Source organism: Leopardus geoffroyi, chromosome D3 (genome assembly GCF_018350155.1).
Source record: "Leopardus geoffroyi isolate Oge1 chromosome D3, O.geoffroyi_Oge1_pat1.0, whole genome shotgun sequence".
Lineage (NCBI taxonomy): Eukaryota > Metazoa > Chordata > Mammalia > Carnivora > Felidae > Leopardus > Leopardus geoffroyi.
This window is the reverse complement of record NC_059339.1, coordinates 183,566-208,313: the sequence shown is the minus strand read 5'-3', so window position 1 is coordinate 208,313 and position 24,748 is coordinate 183,566. Positions and strand designations below refer to the sequence as shown.

General features: G+C 40.7%; 1 protein-coding gene and 1 long non-coding RNA gene across 3 annotated transcripts in view; both read left to right on the top strand.

The window, feature by feature from the left end:
- ZNF268 (zinc finger protein 268) overlaps window positions 1-8,905 on the top strand; it is a 32,261-nt gene extending 23,356 nt beyond the window's left edge. For both annotated transcript variants that reach the window (XM_045457113.1, XM_045457114.1), the window contains 3 exons: window positions 425-551; window positions 829-924; window positions 5,491-8,905. In XM_045457113.1, the coding sequence (XP_045313069.1) occupies window positions 425-551; window positions 829-924; window positions 5,491-7,928 (2,661 nt within the window). In that variant the 3' untranslated portion in view covers window positions 7,929-8,905. The remainder of the gene's footprint in view (window positions 1-424; window positions 552-828; window positions 925-5,490) is intronic.
- A 2,020-nt stretch (window positions 8,906-10,925) lies between these two features.
- On the top strand, window positions 10,926-12,253 carry LOC123587728. The gene is made up of 2 exons (XR_006707484.1): window positions 10,926-11,842; window positions 11,946-12,253. It is a non-coding gene; the product is annotated as an uncharacterized LOC123587728 (long non-coding RNA).
- The last annotated feature ends 12,495 nt before the right edge of the window (window positions 12,254-24,748 follow it).

Sequence of the window (24,748 nt, the reverse complement as noted above, 5' to 3'; positions counted from 1 at the left end):
ACAGTGGCTGCCCCAGCATTACCCGTTTATAGATTCAGCCTGACACTTTCAAATGACTTTGCCAGCTTCCTCCTTTGTGCCCCTGTTGTGCTCTGTGTGTTCATTCATCTTAGCTTCTTTGACTCCCAGATAGGTTCACAGATGTTTAACTTTGCTTTCCTATGTAGTGGTGAGCACTTCTTGTGCACAGAGTTGTGTTTCATTCCAGTTTATATCACCTGCACCCCACTGGATGTCTGGCACCGGGTATTCTCATAGGTTGAGTGAAAGGCTGAGTGATTTAATACACATCGAAGGGATGCTTTCAATAAATTCTAGCTTTTCTCACAAAGTAGAATGTGAACAATGGACCTTCTAGGCAGCTTGTTGTTTCCCACAAGCTCAGTAAAATGATTTGAGATTCAATAGGAATGTGCTCTTTCAGGGACCGTTGTCATTTGTGGATGTGTTTGTGGACTTTACGTGGGAAGAGTGGCGGCTGCTGGACCCAGCTCAGAAGCACCTGTACAGGAGTGTGATGTTGGAGAACTACAGCCACCTGGTGTCCCTGGGTAGGCGCTCCCTCACTGAAAGGACTGCGTGTGGTCTCCAAGCTTCCCCTTCTTGGGTGCGGGTGGCTTTTGCAAAGAAATTACTTGTGATTTTAGACATATTTAAAGGCCGGATTTTCTTACTCTCCCTTTGGCATCAGAATATGCTAGGGGAACGGTCTCCACTTTGCTGTGGGCATAGGGCAGCTTCGACATGCTGCCTCCACGCTGAATCTTCCCTATTCTTCAGGGTCTGTGGTAGTTTTGGCCCCGGTTGTCTGTGATTTTCCATTCACAGGTTATCAAGACACCAAACCTGATATCATCTTCAAATTGGAGCAAGGAGAAGAACTGTGGATGTTGCAGGCCCAAATCCCAAGTCAAGGCCATCCAGGTGAGCGATCAAGATACGTGGATCTTTTCCTCCTTACTCAGAGTTGATGTGAATTCTGATGTGACGTACAACTCACGTTTGTGCCTTTTGTCTCATTTGTTACCGTTTTTTCTCCCTTTCCTTCCCGTTCTCTTCTGTTCCTTTTTCTACTTTCCCAGGATAGTAGACTCGTTTTGTTATCCATTTATGTTTTTATTTTTTTCAACGTTTATTTATTTATTTTTTTGGGGGGGGGACAGAGAGAGACAGAGCATGAACGGGGGAGGGGCAGAGAGAGAGGGAGACACAGAATCGGAAACAGGCTCCAGGCTCTGAGCCCTCAGCCCAGAGCCCGACGCGGGGCCCGAACTCACGGACTGCAAGATCGTGACCTGGCTGAAGTCGGACGCTTAACCGACTGTGCCACCCAGGCGCCCCTTGTTATCCATTTATTTTATTTTATTTTTTTTTAATTTTTTTTTTTTTTCCAACGTTTATTTATTTTTGGGACAGAGAGAGACAGAGCATGAATGGGGGAGGGGCAGAGAGAGAGGGAGACACAGAATCGGAAACAGGCTCCAGGCTCTGAGCCCTCAGCCCAGAGCCCGACACGGGGCTCGAACTCACGGACCGCGAGATCGTGACCTGGCTGAAGTCGGACGCTTAACCGACTGCGCCACCCAGGCGCCCCCTTTGTCATCCATTTAAAGAAGCTTCCTCTTTATCTTACTCAGTGTGACTATCACACACCCTTCTACTTTCTTTTTTTTTTAATTATATTTTTATATCTCTTTTTTATATTTTTTTAATTATATTTTTAAATCAACAACCACAGTCCCAACCTTCTTCCTGGTCCTTGAAATCTATTAGGATAAGTTGTCACTGTCATTTCTAAGTGCATCCTACAGTCCTGGATGTTAGTTATTCCACCTGGAGCCCTTTTCCCCCCTTACCCAGGTGACACCCCACTGAACCCACTCACACACTACGTGGTGAAGCACTTATTCTTTTCACGCTTTACTGGCCTCGCTTGCTTTTCCTTCTGGGTCCAAGGGGTCTTTTTATAGTCCCTACTTTTCTTCTTTATTATAACCTTTAAAAGGTACCCATTCTGAAGATTTAAACTGTTTTTCTTTTTGGTAATTGACAGCCCGTCTGTCTTTCATCTGCTTTTTGGGACTGAGATTGGTCCAGAGGGCATCTTCCCTGCATGTGTCCCCCCCCAGTCTCATTTTCAGGAACTGGAATTGTCCATTGGTTTGCTCCGTAGCTACATCGTACTTTCTTGTCACCTTCTGATTGTTTATTCATTCTGCTGTGCTTCCAGCTCTTTCTCTGGCCACTGGGGAGTCAGCTGAAATCTCTTTTATGTGCCATTTTCTTCACTAGTGTTGCTGAAATCTGTTAATATTTTGGTTCTCTAGAGAGAAGTCTTTTAAATTTCCCATATTCCCATTTCCCACCAACACCAAGGCCAATATCTCATTTTTGGTCATTGTATTTATTAATCAAATGTATTCATCTTGGTCCTTTTGTGTTAGTTCATCTTCGTGTTACTATCAGGTATGTTTCCCTACGCGAGTTTAATCTGTCACAGGCAGGGCCATATGAATCACGTTGGTGTTTGTATCATTAGGATTGTTTCAGCTGTAATTTCTCATCAATCCGAAATCAACCTATTAAGCAGAAGCGATTTATTGGTACACATCACAAGAAGTCCTGAAGTAGGGCAGCTGTAGGGTTGACTAAGTGATTGACTCAGTAAATCACCGAAAGTCTGGTTGTTCCCTGCCATTCTCAGTATGTCAGCATTTTCCCAGGTTCTCTTCCCCATGGTCACCAGATGGCTATTACAGTTCCAGCCAACGCCTGCAGATATGCTAGCCCCAGTAGAAGAAAAACTGCTTTTTCCACAGGGCTGTTTTTATGAGGTGGTAAAGCCTATTCCAAGAAATCTCCTCAAACTTGCCATACTCAGTGGGGTAGGTTTTTATCACAGCCCCTGTCTGAAGAAGGCTCTGGCAAGGGAAGTGGGCGTACCAGTGTTGACTCATTTAAAGGATGCTTCACCTTCTGGGGAGAGGGGTAGAGGTAGCAATGGAGACAGGTCCCCATTTCCCTGACTGAAGCACGTGGCCTTGAGGATGGGTTTGGGGAAAAAATCAGGTTTCTGCCAGCCAGGAAAAGGGAGGAAAGATTGTTGGGTAGGCAGCGCTGTCTACCTTCGTCCACCTCTTCGGAGAGGTAGCTTCTAGTCACATCCATCTTCCGGTCCATCCATCTTCAAAAATATTCCGCCACCCCTGTTTTCCTTCTAATACTGTATTAGCCCAAGTCCTGGATCCTTGTTCCCAGTCAGACCTGGTGGTAGTTCTTCATGGTCTGGTGGCTTGCAGTTGAAGGTAAGTTATTCATATTCAACCAGCCAGAGAATTGCAGAGTAGGTAAAACAGAGCCACTGCAGTGAGTGCCACACACAAGTCCCTGGTTTGCAGTGCGTTGAAACCCTGGTCGGGGCCAGGACTCCCTGGTGTGGCAGTGGCCTCATGAGTCCTTGGTTCTGCTCTCTGAGCATAATTCTCTTGCTGTTGTCTTGTGTGGCTACACTCAAGATGGTCATTCAGGAGAATGTTTTTCTGTAGCTTCAGTGTCTGAATTCTGTTGGTGCAAGTTGAGTTTCCAGGGACTACCTTCCAGGGACAGCCAGGAATCATCTTCAGTTACGTTTAAGTAATATTTAAGTTCAGGAATTTCTGTCTTCCATTCATCGGCTCTGGTATTGTTTCCTGTTTCTTGAATTCTTTGAACTTTTCCTGTGACAACCAACCATAATATCATTTTCTGCCATTATTGTTGCGAAGAGAATGCATTAGGTTTCTCGGGAAGTCAAAGGAAGGAAGTCAGAGCTGTGCTAACCAAGAGCGGTAAGGACGGGTATGGCGCCAGTCAGAGAAGGGTTACAAGGGTAGCGTATTAGGATAGGTTCGGTGTCCACAAACTCTGAAAGTCTGCACGGATAAGACTGTTAGCCAAACACATGACCAAATCTGATTCTCATTTTGGCATCTAGATCAGGTCTACCCATTCTCTTCTGTTCAGCCTCCAGATATTTGTCATTGTGCCTGAGGATTTAGTCCTGTGTTTCGTTCCCTGTCTGCATTCTGTCGTTGGCTTTTGTTTTGTTGTAAACAGCATTCTGTTCACCCTGCCCCCTCTCAGTTTTCTGTTCCCCCAGATTCAGCCACTGTGTCATCCCTTTTGGCTCCACTTGCTTCCATATTTCTAAATAACCAGCCTATTGTAGTGCATCTTGATTTTCCCCCTTAATAATGATTATTCAGTATAAAAGTGTAATGATTTAATTCTCTTTCACCCTCCTTCCTTCATACTCCCCATGATACACACACTGTCTCTTCTTATACCCCAGTCATCTTAATAAAGTTACTTCATTTGGGTTAGATCGGTCTTCAGTTCTTACACCTTTATGACGATGGAAGTTCTGTTCACAGGTAAATCATGCAAATACGCAATGGTGTTAATTTTTGTTCATAGATCATTTCTTTTCTTTTGAGTTGTTTTATTTGTCTGCCAAGTCTTCCCTGTTCTCATCATTAATGTATTTATCATTAACCCCAGACTTTTCTTCACATGTCTAAATATTCCTGTGGTACAGTCAACCAATTTAGTAATTCTGTCAATCTCTTCCTGATGACATCACTTCTTTTTGACTTTCTCCATTATAACCTAGTTTTTCTCATGTCCTGGGTGTACCAGTTTTTATCCTGGAGTCCCAGGTTTTATTTTCTACATCTGTTTTGTGTCATCTGTTTTCTTGGTTGGTTTTATTAGAGCACTCTTCAAGTAGCTTCCTGTGAAAGAGTGCATGTGATACAAATTTTGAGACCTGTGCCTCCAAAAATGTTTATATTTTACTCCTGAATGCTCTGCTTTTTGTCCTCTAGTGATGTTAATGAGAAGTCAGATGCCATTCTAAATTCTGATCCAATTATTTATTGAAAGAATATAATGCTGAGATCCCTTCCAACTGCTTTATATTTTCCTTATTTTTCCTTGTACCTATTTTGTTTTCTTTACTCATTATGCAAAATTTCAAGACTTAAAACCATCTGTATGCATTGTCAGTTTTCTATGCCTATCTTCATTTTTAGTTTTGTTTTTTTTTTTTTTAATTTTTATTTATTTTTGAGACAGAGACAGAGTGCGAGTGGGGGAGGGGCAGAGAGAGAGAGAGAGGGAGACACAGAATCCGAAGCAGGCTCCAGGCTCTGAGCAGTTAGCACAGAGCCCAAGGCGAGGCTCAAACTCAGCAGCCGTGAGATCATGACCTGAGCTGAAGTTGGACATTTAACCGACTGAGCCACCCAGGTGCCCCTTCATTTTTAGTTTTGATTGTTCTTCCCAATGGCCAGGAGTTTCATTACGTTTATACTTGAGGTTTTATTTATATTCAGATCCGATAGATGAAACTAAAAGTATAATCTCATGAGATGGCATTTTTAAGATGATTTTATGTTCTGCCAGGATCTTGTTATTATTTTTAACATGTAACTATTTTCTCATTTCTAGAAAAAGTCCTGGAAATTGATGATCGTATGGACTGGCATCAGGAAAATCAAGGCAAGCTGGAAAGTATAGCAAAAAACTATGAATGTACTGCATTTGGAAAACTATGTCTTCTTAGTACAAATTATGATTCTTCAGGACAAAAGCTTCATAAATACATCACTCATGGAATGAGTTTTAAATATAATATAGATTTCAATAGTGGTTTTGCTGGAAAGAATCCTAATGAGTTTCATGCATACAGGGAACCATTCCATCATTCTAAACACGAGCAAACTGTTACTGGAATCAAATACTGTGAAAGTAATGAATCTGGTAAAACTGTCAACGAGAAGTCGCCACTCATATGCCAACAGGTGTATATGGGTGGAAAACCCTTTGAATGTGGTTTTTGTGGGAAGGCCTTCAGCAGCAAGTCATACCTTGCAGTGCATCAGCGAACTCACGCAGAAGAGAAACCCTACAAGTGTAAGGGATGTGGGAAGGACTTTAGCAGCAAATCCTACCTCACTGTCCATCAGAGAACTCACACAGGAGAGAAACTCCATGAATGCAGTGAATGTGGGAAAGCCTTCAGTTTCAATTCACAACTCGTTATACATCAAAGAATTCACACAGGTGAGAATCCCTATGAATGCTGTGAATGTGGAAAAGTATTCAGTAGAAAAGACCAGCTCGTTTCACACCAGAGAACTCATTCGGGGCAGAAACCCTATGGTTGTAATGAATGTGGTAAGGCTTTTGGTTTGAAGTCACAGCTCGTTATACATCAAAGAATTCATACAGGAGAGAAACCCTTTGAATGCAGTGAATGTCAGAAAGCCTTTAATACAAAGTCAAACCTTATGGTACATCAGAGAACCCATACAGGGGAGAAACCGTATGGTTGTACTGAGTGTGGAAAAGCCTTTACTTTCAAGTCGCAGCTCATTGTACATCAGGGGGTTCACACAGGAGTAAAGCCCTATGGGTGCGTTCAGTGTGGGAAAGCCTTCAGTTTGAAGTCCCAGCTCATTGTGCATCAGAGAAGTCACACGGGAATGAAACCTTTTGTATGTAGCGAATGTGGCAAAGCCTTCAGGAGCAAGTCCTACCTCATTATACACATGAGGACTCACACAGGAGAGAAACTCCACGAATGCGGTGACTGTGGGAAAGCCTTCAGTTTTAATTCACAACTCGTTATACATCAGCGGATTCACACAGGAGAGAGTCCATATGAATGCCATGAATGTGGGAAAGCCTTCAGTCGGAAATACCAGCTCATTTCACACCAGAGAACCCATGCTGGGGAGAAGCCCTATGAATGCAGTGACTGTGGGAAAACTTTTGGCTTAAAGTCACAGCTCATTATACATCAGAGAACTCATACGGGCGAGAAACCCTTTGAATGCGGCGAATGCAGCAAAGCCTTTAACACAAAGTCGAACCTGATTGTGCATCAGAGGACCCATACAGGGGAGAAACCCTACAGTTGTCGTGAATGTGGAAAAGCCTTTACTTTCAAGTCACAGCTCATTGTACATCAGGGGGTTCACACTGGGGTAAAACCCTATGGATGTAATCAGTGTGGAAAAGCCTTTAGTTTGAAGTCCCAGCTCATTGTGCATCAGAGAAGTCACACGGGAGTGAAACCCTACGGATGCAGCGAATGTGGGAAAGCCTTCAGGAGCAAGTCCTACCTCATTATACACATGAGGACTCACACAGGAGAGAAACCACATGAATGCAGTGAATGTGGAAAATCCTTCAGTTTCAATTCACAGCTCATTGTACATCAGAGAATTCACACAGGAGAAAATCCCTATGAATGCAGTGAGTGTGGAAAAGCTTTTAATAGGAAAGATCAGCTCATTTCTCATCAGAGAACTCATGCAGGGGAAAAACCTTATGGATGTAGTGACTGTGGGAAAGCCTTTAGTAGCAAGTCCTACCTCATTATACACATGAGAACTCATTCCGGAGAGAAACCACATGAATGTAACCAATGTGGGAAGGCCTTCATTTGGAAGTCACTACTCATTGTACATGAGCGAACTCACGCAGGGGAAAGCCCTTATAAATGTAGTCAGTGTGAGAAATCCTTCAGTGGAAAATTACGGCTCATTGTACATCAGAGAATGCACACAAGAGAGAAACCCTATGAGTGCAGTGAATGTGAGAAAGCCTTCATTAGGAAATCTCAGCTCATTGTACATCAGAGAACTCATTCCGGGGAGAAACCCTATGGATGCAATGAATGTGGAAAAACCTTCTCTCAGAAGTCAATTCTCAGTGCACACCAGAGGACTCATACGGGAGAGAAACCCTGTAAATGCACTGAATGTGGGAAAGCCTTTTGTTGGAAGTCTCAGCTCATTATGCATCAGAGAACGCATGCAGATGAAAAACATATCGATGAATTAAATGTAAGAAACTTTCTTCCAAAAGTCAACTCATAGGAAACTCCAGCAAATTCATACAGAAGAGAAACTCTGTAACTGAAATAATCTCATTGTACACCAGAAAACTAATACTGAATGGAAACCTTATGAACGCACAGCATGTGGCAGGGCACCCACAGAAAGCTGCTTTTTGCATATAAAATAAAAACAGTAAATGCACACGGAATGTCATGAATTCAGTGAGCCCGGTAGGTCATCCTTTGTTAAGGTTTGTACAGGTCAGGAGCCATATCAATGAAGTGAATTTTGGAAAGTTATTTTTTTACTGTGATAAAATTTGCAAAGAGGAAGTTTCATAAAGCACGTGAATATGGAGCACACTCCTTTGAAATTAATTTTAAACCGTAGGATTTTAATGAGAGAACGTGTAAAGGCAATGAATGGCAGAATTATCAAAATTGCACACTCTTTAGGTATCAGAAAATCATACCTTGGAGAAATCATGCTATAAATTAGGGAAATTCTTCATCTAGGAAAGACAAACTTCTATTTAAAAAAATATATTGTGAATGAAGATCTATGAATGTGTCAAAAGGGGTAAAGCCTCAGTAGAAAGGTTCTCTTCACTGTTATTTTAATTTGGAAGATAATTTAAGAATTATTGTAAGGGAAATTATGTTCCAGATGTTCCAGATTGTTAGGAAAATATTGGAGACAATATTCAACTATAAATGATAGGCATGTTCATAATGGAATATAAAGTGTGTGTTTTTTTTTTTGTTTGTTTTTTTTTTTACAATGTAAATAAATATAATCAGGATAACCAGAAATACATCATAAGACCTACAGGGATATTTAGATGTTATCTTCCTTTTACTACAGGAGTTATGTGTAGTTTGGCATTCCACTTGTGAGTGTCACATATGAGAGATAAGTTAGATACATGCCATTGCCCAGGGACTTATTCTTTTTAAGAAATACAACTTGTTTCTAGAATAATATGATTTATTAAAAATACATTTCAATACTACAAACCTTTTCTACTGTTTTGTACCTTTTGTAAGTGGGCCTGGCGGCTACTTCTTTAGTTACGTACATTATTATAGTGCATAATTGATGTGTTTGTGTAGCTGGAATCTCTTCTGCCCTCACTAGTTAGAACATCTTGATTTTCACTAAGATAATCTCTCACAGTGTGTGAGGTCCTGATGGGGCCATCATTCAAGGTGCCCTACCAAGGACTTGACGTGATCGTCAAAGTAGGCTGAGATATTCCAGACTTTGAATCTCTCATGGACTCCTTAAGTACCAAAAAGCAAACTGAGCTTTTGTTTTCTGGTAACATTTTCCTGCAATTATTAATTAGTTCTTTCTGTATAGATTACCCAGGATAGCTTTAGTTATTGTCATTTTAAAATTCTAATTCACTTATCTTTGTAGGAGTTATCTGGTGTGCTTTTAACGTATTCAAATGACACCTTTAGTGGCACTGCTGAAATGTGTTCAGGCACACCTCATTTTATTGTCCTTCGCAGGCAATGCTGTTTCCCAAATTGAAGGCATGTGGTAACCCTGCACTGAGCAAACGAATTGGCTTCATTTTTCCAGTAGCATTTGCTTACTTCATGTCTCTGTCACATTTCACTAATTCTTGCAATATTCCAAACTTGCCATTATTTGTTATGGTGATCTGTGGTCAGTGATTATGATTTGCTGAAAACTCAGCATGGTTTAGCAATGTATTTAAATTAAAGTATGTACATTGCTTTTTTTAGACATGATGCTATTGTACATTTAATAGACTACAGTGTAGTGTAAACATAGCTTTTATATGCGTTAAGAAACAAAACTTCATTTGACTCGGTTTATTGCCACATTTGCTTCACTATGGTAGTCTGGAACCAAACCTGCAGTTGTCCGAGGTACGTGTGTACGTGTTGCTGTAGAGTGAGGATGGGGAAGAGTCACTGTGCCAGCTTCCTTCTTACGAGGTCAGTTTTCCTCTCCAGTTTCTTTATGTGAATGAACATTAACCTGAAGAGAGTTGGGACCCTGGCAATCGCGGCTACACTCAGGAGTAGCGTATTGCAAACCACAGATGTTTCTCTTTTTAAATTTTTAAGAAATGTTTACTTATTTTGAGAGAGAGACAGAGTGTGAGCAGGGAAGGAGCAGAGAGAGGTGGAGCCACAGAACCTGAAGCAGGTTCCAACCTGCTTGGAGGCTCTGAGCTGTCAGCACAGAGCCCGACGTGCAGTTTGAACCCACGAACCCTGAGATCACGTCGGACGTTCCACCGACTGAGCTGCCCAGGCGCCCCTCAAGCCACAGATACTCTTGAATCCCCTCCAACTTTGTCCTCTGTCCTTGAGGAGGGAATACCACCATTTACCCTCCTTTGAAGGAGGTGTTTAATGATTTCTGAATGCCTGGTCCTTCCTGGGTTCAGCTCGTTACACAGGATGCAATCTAAAGATACCTGGAGTAAAGAAGGATGATTCACAGAAGAGAAGAGAAAGTTTGCTTGAGGGAAGAATGTCAGATACTTGGTCGAGTGTATTCCCTACATCTGGAAAATGTAATGAGCATGTGTTCTGTCATAGATGTTCCAAGGAAGATTCACACATAATAATGAATTGTGTGAACGTATTGTGTGATGCAAACCCACATGCAACCTTGCCCAGTAGAAATGTCGATATAATGTTGACAACATTATAATGTTTCAACAACGTTGAAATCAAATACTGTGGGAAAGGCTAATGCTAACATTAAGTTCTTAATCTTAAAAAGAAAATTTGGGGCAACTGGTCAGTGTAGGGTGTGCAACTCTTGATCTCAGGGTTGTGAGTTTGAACCCCATGTTGCACGTAGAGATTGCTTAAAAATAAAATAGGGGTGCCTGGGTGGCTCAGTTGGTTAAGTGTCTGACTTTGGCTCAGGTCATGATCTCACGATTCATGGGTTCGAGCCCTGCATTGGGCTTTGTGCTGACAGCTCAGAGCCTGGAGTCTGTTTCGGATTCTGTGTCTTCCTCTCTCTCTGCCCCTCCCCCACTCACGCTCTTTCTCTCTCAAACATTAAAAAAATAAAATAATAAAATCTTTAAAAAAAGAAAATCTACCAGATAAATGAAATTTAACAGAATGAATAGATTTACAACCAACAAACAATAAGAAAAAGTAAAAAATTAAATCTCTGGCTTGAAATCTGTCTAGCCCTTCTAACCCTGCCCCAGCCCCAGACTTTTAGTAATAGCTGATAATTCTCAGGAAAATTCAAGGAAAGATAATCCAGCATTTTACGGTTTTTCCCAAAAATCGACACGGGGGGTGGATAATTCATGATTTGTATTTATGAACATAGGTTAAAATGTACTAAATCTAATAGCAAAATGAATTCAACAATGTGGAGGTTTTTTTTTTTTTAAAGCCATGACAATACGTGTAGCAGACTACTAGTCATGAACCCAATGTCCCTTTATTACCAACAGAGTCACTGTGCCTTTTTATTTTAAAGTTTATTTATTTATATTGAGGCAGGGGAGGGGCAGAGAGAGAGGGAGAGAGAGAATCCCAAGCAGGGTCTGCACTGCCGACACGGGGCCTGAACCCATGAACCAGTGAGATCATGACCTGAGCTGAAATCAAGAGCCGGACCCACTCAACTGACTGAGCGACTCAGGTGCCCAATCACTGTAGTTTTCATACTGACAATGAGCTCAGCCAAAAAGTTACATTTCTCCATTGTTTTTGTAGTGAAGTGTCTTGCTACTAAATTCTGAGTAATGAAGTAGGGGTTGCTGACCGTGTCTGATGGAAAGGCTGTAAAGAAAACAATAGGGAAAGCCCCCTAGTGTTCTGGAATCATTTCCCACTTTAATACACAACACACGTGATGGTTGGAGATCGAGCATCCATCGTGGAACCTGGATTCGTCTCAAGGACAGCAGCCACCTGCGCCCGTGCTTTCTGGTAACGACGGGGCTGCTGTACCAGCTCTACACTACTAACATCTGAGTATCTTTTACGCAAGGGTGCACGAACTGCCTTGTTTAAGCCACCTTTTCTTTTTCAGGTAGGAAGAGTGTTGGATCTGTTATATGCAGCTGAATGTCACCCTATAAAAATACACTATGATGTTTGGGAGATTTAGTATTTAGAAAATCTTCATAAAATTAATCACACTACCAGATAAAAGAAAGGCCATGTGATTATCTCAATATGTGTAGATAACACATTGGATGGAATGTAATACTCTAGATGATTTTTAAATATTATTAAATTAGGAATGGAAATTAAATCCTTTAACTTTGCAAACAGAATGTTCCAAAACTGGACATATGTCCTTATTGGTAGATATATGCCATTATATTAAGAAAATTACAAGAATGGCCATCACTTTTATTGAATAGTGTGTGATAATTCTAGCCAATGTGTGGAAACAAGGAATTGGGGGTGAGGGCAGAAAAAAAAAAAAAACTTCCATTGTTTGGAGGTGTGGTTGTCTATTTAGGAAAACCAAAATAAACCTCAGGCAAATCCAGAGAATTGCCAATAAAGTAGGATCTCGACTGGATGCGTATCAGTTGTGTTGCTCTGCTTCTGGTTAGACTGGGCAAGCTACGACATCTTAGAAACTGAGAGCACGAACCCCAGGGAGCATGGCAGTAGGAAGTAGAAAGCACTTTCTATAAGAAAAGAGACTTTCTGCTCTCATCCTTGGTGAAACTGCAGGAAGAGGAGAGGGCCCACGTAGCAAAAGGGAAAGCAAGACAAGCAGGCAGTTGCCTGTGGACTGGTGTGACACATCAGAATCCCAAAGTGGCCCCGCCACGAAGGAGCATCCGGGCGACGCTTTCCCATGGGTCTTCCTGGAACCCTCAGAGATAGTATGACAAGTGCGATATTGATAGAGAAAAATATTTTAATTTTGTTTTTTAAAATTTGCATCCAAAGTAGTTAGCATATAGTGCAACAATGATTTCAGGAGTCGATTCCTTAATGCCCTTTCCCCATTTAGCCCATCCCCCCTCCCACAACCCCTCCAGTAACCCTCAGTTTGTTCTCCATATTTATGAGTCTCTTCTGTTTTGTTGCCCTCCCTGTTTTCATATTATTTTTGTTTCCCTTCCCTTATGTTCATCTGTTTTGTCTCTTAAAGTCCTCATATGAGGGAAGTCATAGGATTTTTGTCTTTCTCTGACTAATTTCACTTAGCATAATACCCTCCAGTTCCATCCACGTAGTTGCAAATGGCAAGATTTCATTCTTTTTGATTGCTGAGTAACACTCCATTGTGGGTGTGTATATATACCACATTTTCTTTATCCATTCATCCATCGATGGACATTTGGGTTCTTTCCATACTTTGGCTATTGTTGATAGTGCTGATATAAACATGGGGGTGCATGTGTCCCTTCGAAACAGCTCTCCTGTATCCTGTGGATAAATGCCTCGTTGTGCAATTGCTGGCTCGTAGGGTAGTTCTATTTTTAGTTTTTTGAGGAACCTCCACACTGTTTTCCAGACTGGCTGCACCAGCTTGCATTCCCAGATAGAGAAAAATTTTTAAAAATCCTGTTGAGATGCCCAGGTTTTCCTTTAAGTGGAAGGCAGATACTATCTGAAGGAAGGTGACAGGGCAACAGTTGAGAGAAATCCATTAGAAGCACTCCGGACTTTTAGGCCGAGGGATGGGCAGAGAACTGAGAACACACATATATGAAAACCACCCCCAGGCATTAAAATCTATTACAGAAGACTGGAGAAGGGCCAGGAGAGCTGAGAGACTCCCAAGATCTTGTAGGCCTTCCCAGAGCGCAGGGCTGCTGTCCTCAGAGGACCCAGAGACTAGGCAGCAGCATGAAACATCTCTGGGAGCCTGGAAATCCTAAGAATTGGAAAGCAAAGAGACCTTAGCAACCCAGAAAGCAGTCGGACAGTAAGGCAAGGAGGTAAGTAGTTCACCGAAAGCTGGCGGCTTGGCTGTGAGCACAAGCAAGTGTCTAGAATATTCTCATGCTGAGATCCTAGGCCCTCTGAGGAAAATATCCTGATCCTGTCCTCAGAATATTTGAAAGCAGTTGTGCACTAAATGAGAAGCTGAAACAAAGCCCAGACACAGCTTAATACCAGATTAAATTGATTCTGACCTCCACCCCTTTTCCCAATCTCACAGCGGACACTAGAAAATATGTACCCTTTTCTCTAGGTAAATATGTATTAAGAGCCAAGAAAATCACCAGAAATAAAGAGGGATATTATATAATGATAAAAAAGTCATTTCACCAGACAATCCTAAATGTGCACGCATTTCACATCAAAGCTTCAAAATCATTCAAAAACTACTGGAAGGAGAAATACACTCTACCATTGTAATTGGGCATTGCAACAATTCTTTCTTTCCTTTTTTTCTTTTTAAAAATTTATTTTGAGAGAGAGAGAGGGAGGGAGGGAGAGAGAGAGAACAAGGACAAGTGGGGGAAGGGCAGAGAGAAGGAGAGACAGAATCCAAAGCAGGCTCCACGTGGAGCCCAATGCAGGGCTCAAACTCACAAACCGCAAGATCATGACTTGAGAGACGTCAAGAGTTGGACATTTAACCAACTGCACCACCCAGGTGTCCCAACATTTATTTCTGGGTAACAAACTGTGGGGACCAAAATTCAACAAGGCTATAAAATTAACTGAATACTGCTATCAACAAACGGGATCCAATAGGCAATACTAGAACATCCAACAGTAGAATACACATTCTTTTCAATTGTTCATGAAGCATTTAGCAATGTGGGTCATGTCTTTGGTCATAAACTGGAACTTAAAAAAATCATGCAAATTGTCTTCAGACTATAATGCAATTTAATAAGAAACCAATAGCAAAAAGAACAGTAAAATATCCAAATACTTGAAAATTAAGCAACACAATTCCAAATAACCCATAGACCAGAGAAATCTCAAAAAAAAAAAAAAATATATATATATATATTTTGAACTGAACAAAAAAAATACTGCAAATCAAAAATTGTGAGCTAAAAAAGCAGTGCTTATAGAGGATTTGTAACATTAAATGCTCATATTAGAAAAAAAAAAGATCTCACATCAATAACCTAAACTGTTACCTTAAGAAACTAGAAAAAGAACAGTGAAATAAGCTGAAAGTAAATACAAATAAAATAATGAAAATAAGACCAAAAAGCAATGAAATAACCCCCCCCCCAAAAAAAACACTACACATATAAATCTGACAACTGTGATGAGGTGCACTAAATTATTTTTTTTGTTTTTTGTTTTTAAATTTAATTCCAGTGTAGTTAACATACGGTGTTATATTAGTTTCAGATACGCAGTATAGCGATCCAACAACTCCCTACATCACCCAGTGCTCATCACGCCAAGTTCACTTCTTAATCCTCATCAACCTCCTTCACCCATCCCCCCCCATCCACCTGTCTTCAGGTAACAATCTGTGTTCTCTACAGTTAAGAGTCTCTCTCTCTCTCTCCCTCCCTCCCTTCCTTCCTCTCTCCCTCTCCTTCGCTCATTTGTTTCTTAAATTACACACATGAGTGAAACCATATGGTATTTGTCTTTTTCTGACTTATTTTGCTTAGCATTATACTCTCTAGCTCTATCCATGTCATTGCAAATGGCAAGATTTCATTCTTTTTATGGCTAATAGTCCATTGTATGTATATGCTATGTCTTCTTTATCCATTCACCTATCAGTGGACACTTGGCTGCTTCCATTTCTTGGCTATTGTAAATAATGCTGCTATAAACATAGGGGTGCATATATCCCTTTGACTTCGTGTTTGTTTGTTTGTTTTGTATTTTGGGGGCAAATACCCAGTAGTATAATTACTGCATCACAGTGTAGTTCTATTTTTAATTTTTTGAGGAAGCTCTATACTATTTTCCACAGTGGCTGCACCAGTTCACACGCCTACTAATAAGAGGGCTCCTTTTAATTTTTTTTTTTTTAATTTTTTTTCAACGTTTATTTATTTTTGGGACAGAGAGAGACAGAGCATGAATGGGGGAGGGGCAGAGAGAGAGGGAGACACAAAGTTGGAAACAGGCTCCAGGCTCTGAGCCATCAGCCCAGAGCCCGACGCGGGGCTCGAACTCATGGACCACGAGATCGTGACCTGGCTGAAGTCGGACGCTTAACCGACTGCGCCACCCAGGCGTAAGAGGGCTCCTTTTACTTCACATCCTTGCCAACACTTGTTTCTTGTGTTTGTTTTTTTTTTTTAACGTTTATTTTTGAGAGATGGAAAAAGGCAGAGCATGAGCAGGGGAGGGGCAGAGAGAGAGACAGAATCTGAAGCAGGCTCCAGGCTCCGAGCTGTCAGCACAGAGCCCGACGTGGGGCTTGAACCCACGAACCACTAGTTCATGACCTGAGCCGAAGTCAGCTGCTTAACTGACTGAGCCACCCAGGCACCCCTTGTGTTTTTTATTTTAGCCATTCTGACAGGTGTGAAGTGGTATCTCATTTTAGTTTTGATTTGCATTTCCCTAATGATGAATGATGTTAAGCATCTTTTCACGTACCTGTTGGTGGAGGTGGACTAAAATTCTTGACAGACAAACTATCAAAAGTCACTTATGCATAAATGGGTAAACCTGAATAGCCCTATAACTACTAAAGAAATTGAGTTTCTAGTTAAAAACCTTCCCACAAAGAAAAATCCAAGCTCATATCATTTCACGGTGAATTCTACCAAACATTTCAGGATGAAATAATACCAGTTCTATACAAATTCTTCTAGAATATAGAAGAGGAAGAATACTTCTTAACCCATTTTATGTGGTCAGCATTACACTGATAACAAAACCTGACGAAGATATTACAAATAGGCAAAACTGCAAATGGTCGTCATGAACATAGATGCAAAAACCCTCAACAGAAAGCTAAATCAGGGTTGAGCAAAGATGGAAGAATGCCACATAAATACATTTGCTGATAAAGTAGGAAGAATGTGAGTAAGCTTGGGAAGAGGAGAGAGAGGGATGGGGGAAGCAATGTCATTGATACTAGAAAACCAAAGGATACTATCTCAACTGATAGGCTGATTATAAAAGATTGAGAAAAATGAGATTCAGGGCACCATAAAAAGTTATAAAAGTAACATCTCCTCCTCCCCCCAAAATAGAAAACTTCCTAAATCACAAAAGAAATCATTTGGAAGAACAAAGGGCCAAATAAAACAACAACGACAAAAATACATTGCATTGAAATAACGGATGAAAAGAAGGAGGAAAACTCTTTGTGACAATAGAATTCAAACTGATAAATGTAGAAAAAATGATGAAATTAGAAAGTCACCATTTGGCAACCATTATAGTAAAGATTGTTTCAGTCAGGAATTATCAATGGATGTTAAAACTTGTGAGCAAAAATGTAATGAGAAACAAATATTACAGTCTCAAAGCCTCTTCCTCCTAGATACTAATTAATGGAAAAAATAGTAATTTTAGACTGAGAAATTTGAAGAAATAGGAAACATTCTTACATAAATGATAACAAAATACAATGCTAAACGGTATTTAAAGGAAAAAGTTTAGCTTTAAATGAACATATTAGAAGAGAAAAAGACTAAAAATTTATTTTCTAGCCCTTTATTTAATGAAGTTAGAAAAGCAAAGCAAATTAAGCCCAGATTAGGAAGGCAATAGCAAAGAGCAGAGAATGATTAAATAACAAAAAAAAAAAAAAAAAAAAAATGTACTGGGAGAAAAATGTATCACCAAAAGTTGGTCCTTAGTAAGAGTGATAAAATTCATTTCCAATAAGGAAAAGGCAAGAAAGAGAAAAGAGACACTGCCAATATCCAGAATGAAAATGGGAATATCATAATGGATTTTACATGAAAATAAATAATGAATCATGAATAAACAAATAATGAATAAATATAAAAGATAAATGCAAAAATGCAAGTCAAAGAAGGTTATATAATAGGGAAACACATTTGATAGTTTTGATGATATGGATAAATTCCTTGAAAATCACAACTTAAAACTGACACAAAAAGAAGTAAAATGAGTTAGTCCTGAATCTGTTGAAGAAATTGAATTCCAAATTCAAAACCTTTCTACAAAAAAAGCTTGAGGCCTAGATAACTTCACTAGTGAATTATTCCTGACATTTAATGTAGACATAATTTCAATACTGTAAAAATTGCCAGAAAATACTTCCCAATACTTTTTAGGAGACCAGTGTAACTTTGATGCCACAGACACATGGGATGAAATGAAACTGTAGACCTATGTTTTTTTCAAAAACAGTGATGTATAAGTCCTAAACAAAAAGTTAGCAGACTGTATCTGGTTTTTTTGTGAGGCAAACACGATAACCACTACACTACAGAAACTGGCCTGTATCTAGTGATTTATAAAAATTGCATCACAGTCCAGTATGGTTTAGCCTATCCATGCAAAGATGCTTTAAAGTAAAAAAAATTTTTTTCAAAAAAAAAAAAAAATCAACCACTGTAATATACCACATTTACAGAATAAAGGAGTAAAATAATATGAGATGTAGAAAGAAAGTTGATAAACAGGTGTTCATAGCAGTGTTTTAAAAATAGTACTAGAGGGGCGCCTGGGTGGCGCAGTCGATTAAGCGTCCGACTTCAGCCAGGTCACGATCTCGCGGTCCGTGAGTTCGAGCCCCGCGTCGGGCTCTGGGCTGATGGCTCAGAGCCTGGAGCCTGTTTCCGATTCTGTGTCTCCCTCTCTCTCTGCCCCTCCCCCGTTCATGCTCTGTCTCTCTCTGTCCCAAAAAAAATAAATAAACATTGAAAAAAAAATTTTTTTAAATAGTACTAGAGAGGAACTTCCTTAATCTGATAAAGGGCATCTACAAAAGAAATCTGCAAAATACTTCATGATGTAAACACATCATGATTGCTTTTCATGGTGAAATATTTAATGCCTTCTCCTCTCATACAAGAATAGAAAACTGACAACATTGAAGATTGGTGGTCCTAGTCAATGCAATATTTGTTTTAATTTTTATTTTTAAGTAGGCTGCGTGCCCAGAGCGGAGCCCAATGCAGGCTTGAACTCAAGATCCTGAGATCAAGACCTGAGCTGAGATCAACAGCTGGACACTTAACTGAGCCAGCCAGGTGCCCCTGCAATTAAAAAAAATTTTTTTTTGAGTGTAAAGATAACCGGGGCGCCTGGGTGGCTCAGTCAGTTAAGTGTCCAACTGTTGATCCCAGTTCAGGTGATGATCTCACGGTTCTTGAGTTTGAGCCCCTCATCGGGCTCTCTGCTGTCATCACAGAGCCACTTCAGATCCTTTGTCCCCATTCTCACTCCGCTCCTCCTCAGCTTGTTCTCTCTCTCAAAATAAATATATAAACTTTAAAAAGTGTAAAGATTAGAAAGAAAGAAATGAAAAACAACATGTTTGTGTAGTTAGAAAAATCCAAAATAATCTAAAAATTAACTGTTAGAATTAATGAGAATCTAGCAAAGTTGCTAGATAGAAGGCCAATATAAAAAACATCAACTGGGGCACCTGGGTGGCTCAGTCAGTTAGGCATCCGACTTTGGCTCGGGCCATGATCTCACAGTTTGTTGAGTTCAAGTCCTGTGTGGGGCTCCGTGCTGACAGCTCAGAGCCTGGAGCCTGCTTCAGATGCTGTGTCTCCCTCTCTCTCTGCCCCTCCCCTGCTCGTGCTCTCTCTCTCAAAAATAAATAAACATTTAAAAAACAACTGTATTTCTCTATATTGCAAAAACAGAAATGGGACTAAAAGTACCATTGACAACAGATTCAAAAACATTAAGTGATAGACATAAATCTGAAGGGAAGTGTGAAAAGTTTAGACACAGAAAACTACTAAATATTGCATGAAATTCAATAAATTGAGATCTATTTCATAATCATGGATCAGAAGACCCAATATTTTTCTCAAACATTTCCTAATATGGGGCGCCTGGGTGGCGCAGTCGGTTAAGCGTCCGACTTCAGCCAGGTCACGATCTCGCGGTCCGTGAGTTCGAGCTCCGCGTCGGGCTCTGGGCTGATGGCTCAGAGCCTGGAGCCTGTTTCCGATTCTGTGTCTCCCTCTCTCTCTGCCCCTCCCCCATTCATGCTCTGTCTCTCTCTGTCCCAAAAATAAACGTTGAAAAAAAAATTAAAAAAAAACCATTTCCTAATTTGTCTATAGATTCAATGCAATCTCAAGTAAAGTCCTAGTACATATACTTCTGTGAAAATTAATGAACTGATTATAAAATTTATGTGGAAATGCAGAGTAAAGAATAGCCCAAAGAGGAAGAACATTGAAGGGTACACACTGAGTATCAAGACTTACACCAAGATTAAAATAGTATGGTTTTGTGTAAAGCTAGACAAATAAACCAGTGGAACAGATCAGAGAACCCAGAAACAGACCCACACTTGTATCAGCATCTGATTTAAGAGAAAAGTGCCACTGCAATACAGTAAAAGGTCAAATGGGCTAGGCCAATTGGATATCCATATGGAAAAAAAATTGACACGACACAGTTCATTCTAGAAGTTAAAATGATTTCCAGATGAATTGTATACCTAAAAGTAAAGGGAAGAAAGTAGACCCTCTAGGTTACAGTGGGGGGACATGTGGCATTTGAGGAGGCAGATTTAGCAAATAGAATATAAAAGTATCAACCATAAAAGATTGCATTACACCAAGCATTTTTTCCTAAACGCATCTTTAAGAAAATGAAAAGAAGAGCTACTGGCTGGGAAAAAGTATTTTCATTACACAAATATGAAAAGAACATAGATCCAAGTTTTATAAAGAACTGCTACAAATCAGTAAGAAAAGTTAAGGCAAATGGGCAAAGAACTTGAGCATGTCACAAAAAGATAACCAAATAGACATATGCACATCACATATGCTCATCACCATTAGTCATTAGGGAATACAAACTGCAGTGGTATATCACCACACACCCTCCAGAATAGATAAGACTCACAACATCCAACAAGTATTGGCAAGGAAGTGGGAAAACTGGCCTCATACATAGCTGGTGGGAAGGTACATGTGTACAGCTTCTTTGGAAAATGGTTTGGCAGTTTCTTCGAAGACTAAACATATGCCTATAATATAACTCAGCTTTTCTTCTCCTGGTTGTATACCCAAGGGAAATGAGCGCATGTGTTCACTCTGAAATGTCACAAGAATGTTTGTGGCATCTCATTGATAATATATGAACTTCAAACACTTAAAATTCCAACAGTTGAAGGGATAAACAGTTTGTGGTATAATGAAACCACAGAATTCTACACCACAGTAAGAAGTAATGAACTATTGATACATGCAACAGCATGGATGAATCTTAAAACACTGTGAAGTAAAAGAAGCCAAACTCAAAGGAATATATACTATATAATTTCACTTATATGAAATTTAAGAAAAGGCAAAACTTACCTGTGGCAATAGAAGCCAAAACGGTGATTGTCTTTGGGATATACTGACCCAATGATGCCAATGGTGCCAATGGGCACCAATGATGCCTGTTAGCATGCTAAAGTATGCTCTATCTTGATTTGGGTGTTGGTTTTCTATTTATGTGAAGTACAAAAACAGGCAAGGCTGATCTGTGCAGACTTAAGTCAGAAAAGTGGTTACTCTGGGGGGATAGTGACTGCAAATGAGCACAGGAGACCCCACAGTGTGCTGGAGACATGACGGCACAAGTATATACATATATTAAAAAATCAGAGGTATACCCTTGAGATTTGTGCACTTCATGGAAGTTATTTCTCAATAGAAAAAACACAGAATCAAAATCATTAAGAATTTTCACCATGACAAAATGTATTTTCACGGTTTTGCCCTTATATTTTCATTCAACTATTTACATGTAATATTAAGCTAATTTAAGCAAATGCTTTTGGTTAAACATCTTTTTGTACCTGTTTTTCAACAACAAAAATACACAAATCATTTTTTCCTTCCTGGTCCGCTCAGGGTAGGCAATCAACAACTTAATGGATTCCTCAGGTGCAGGAATACACATTCATCTCTGATGTCAGTGCCCAGCATAGGCCTGCAGTGTGAGAAGCATCAGAAAGTTTGCTGAGTAGTGATACAATGCAGGTGACACGGACACTCCCCTCCTTCTCTCCCACCCTCCATCTCAGTAAGCATGGTAGACATCACATCCCTCTGCTCCCAGGGGGCATACTCGTGGCAGAAAGCCCGTGTCCAACAAGCAGTGGTTCATGTCAGAAAGAAATCCACATACTTTGTAATCAGGTGGATGTGAGTTAACCTCAACGCTTCTACCAGTTCTGTAACTATACACCAGTGAGTTACCCTCTTGGGTGGGCATCTGTAACATGTCCCAAAACTTACAGATCTAGACTCCAGGGAGTGTTGGTCTCCCCGCCTGCTGAGTCATTGCCCTAAAGCTGGAACCCAGAGTCATGACGGAGGCATGCCATCGTGGTGTTGGGAGTGGGGTGCTGGACCATGACCCAGAAGAGGACACTGCAGTGCTTTGACCCATCAGAAGATCTTCATGTAGAGGTGCATCTTGTCAGACTCATCAAGTTTGTGAAAGAAAAGGCTACCCTCTAGCAGGGCTGTTAGTCTGAACTGTTTCTGTCATAGCGGAACAGGGAGCCATTTCCAATGCCCTCTGGGAGGGTGCTTTAATTTGAGGTCCTGCTTTCCTGTTGCCTGTCCCCCATCCACATCTGCCTACTTTCATGACCACTCTTAAGCTCTTGTTTATGTTCCTTCAGTCCTTTACAGAATTTTACCCAGGACATCAAGTCCCCTATCTCTCTTTTCTGTCAGGCATCTTCTTCCTAGGATGTTTCCCAGGAGACCAGCTCGCTATAGTTGTGCGAACGCAGTGAAGGGGTCCAAAGGACTGGTCTCCAACAGCTACAAACCATCTAATATGCAAACAGACATGAAAAAATCTAACAGATCTCCCGAGAGGTACTTACCCTGGGACCACTGAGAAGGCAGTGAGAAATGGGACCTGAATCCCCTCAGGGGAACCCATGGTAATGAAGGTGATATTCCCTGCAGAGAAGAGGGCTTCGGGGTGAAGCAGAGGTTCCTAGCAGGCTGATCTAGATTGCCTCCCAGCCTTCTGTGGATCAGGGATTTTAAAAATTGTGTTCAATGAACCATGACAGGGGAAAGTGCATGAATCACCAAAAACTTTTTTCCCGCAGGGTTTTCCCCAAGTCTCCATGTCCAGTGTGGGACCTCAAACCCATGACCCCAAGATCAAGTCATATGTTCCTCCAACTGAGCTGGTGAGGTGCCCCACCAGAGATTTTCTAAAAAGCAAAAGTAATATGGAGGAAACTACCTTGCCAGATTTTAAATGTGTTAAAAATAAATAGTATACAGAAGAAACAAAATGATGATGATGAAGATAGCACTTTTTGAATATTGACTAATTATCTCAATCCCATGAAGGGTTCTGTTATTATCTCCATATTACCAAAGATGAAAGAACGTGCAGATGACCAATAATTTGGCCGAGTTCATATAGTTGTCAAGTAATTGAACTGAGAGTCCACCCCAGGTAGCCTGTGTCTTGGAGAGAACAGAAAATCTGGAAGGAGTAGTATTCTTTAGAATGTGTTATGTGCTAATGATTTCATCTACATTAGAAAGCATGGAAGAGAGGCAGTCCTTATTTACAATGGGCACAGGTCAGCCACATTTTGGCACTATCTTTTGTTGGGAGATCAAACCTCTATTAAAAGTGCAGCTTATGAAGTGTTCGTCCCGATTTAGAAAGCTTAGACATAGTTATGTGCTGAAGTTAAGAACAGAAGTTTCCTTGTCTGTTATTGGTGCAGGGCCTCTGGAAGGTGTTTTAATATTCACTGGACCTATTTCCTGATCAGTAACAAGGGAACATAGTCTTAGTTCGGGTGTGGGGGTGGGAGGCTCACATAATATCTTCCTGGGGCGCCTGGGTGGCGCAGTCGGTTAAGCGTCCGACTTCAGCCAGGTCACGATCTCGCGGTCCGTGAGTTCGAGCCCCGCGTCGGGCTCTGGGCTGATGGCTCAGAGCCTGGAGCGTGTTTCCGATTCTGTGTCTCCCTCTCTCTCTGCCCCTCCCCCGTTCATGCTCTGTCTCTCTCTGTCCCAAAAAAAAAATAAATAAACGTTGAAAAAAAAATTAAAAAAAATAAAAATAAAAAAATAATATCTTCCTTGGGACATACTGAGTGTTCAGCAAATGGCAACCAAAAAAAGCAACTGATGTTATATTAGTGAATTAGGATCGTGTAATTTGTTGAATTACATTTGAATTTAATTCAGTAATGTAGATTTACATTTTAGGTTCCACTGACTTTTTTAAAATTAAAAAAAAAATTTTAATGTTTATTTGTTTTTGAGACAGAGAGAGACAGAGCACGAATAGGGGAGGGTCAGAGAGAGGGAGACACAGAATCTGAAGCAGGCTCCAGGCTCTGAGTTGTCAGCACAGAGCCCGACGCGGGGCTTGAACTCACAGACTGTGAGATCATGACCTGAGCCGAAGTCGGAAGCTCAACTGACTGAGCCACCCAGGCGCCCCTCCACTGACTTTTTAATTCATTGGAGAGCAATCAGGAATATTTTCATTGAGCATCTAGTGAGTCCTAGAGAAAAAGACTAAGATTGCACTAACAGCAAGATTTCACTGTAAATGCGAGGGTATGCTGTAGCAAATCCCTAATTTCCCCTGTGTTCACCCATATCAGGGATGCTCCACCCTCACTATACAGTTGACTCTTGAACACGTGGGGTTAGGGACACCAGCCACATGCAGTTGAAAATCCATGTATGAGCTTTTGATGAGGGAAACAAAGGCAAGAGAAATGTAGCACAAATTAAATCTCCTTAC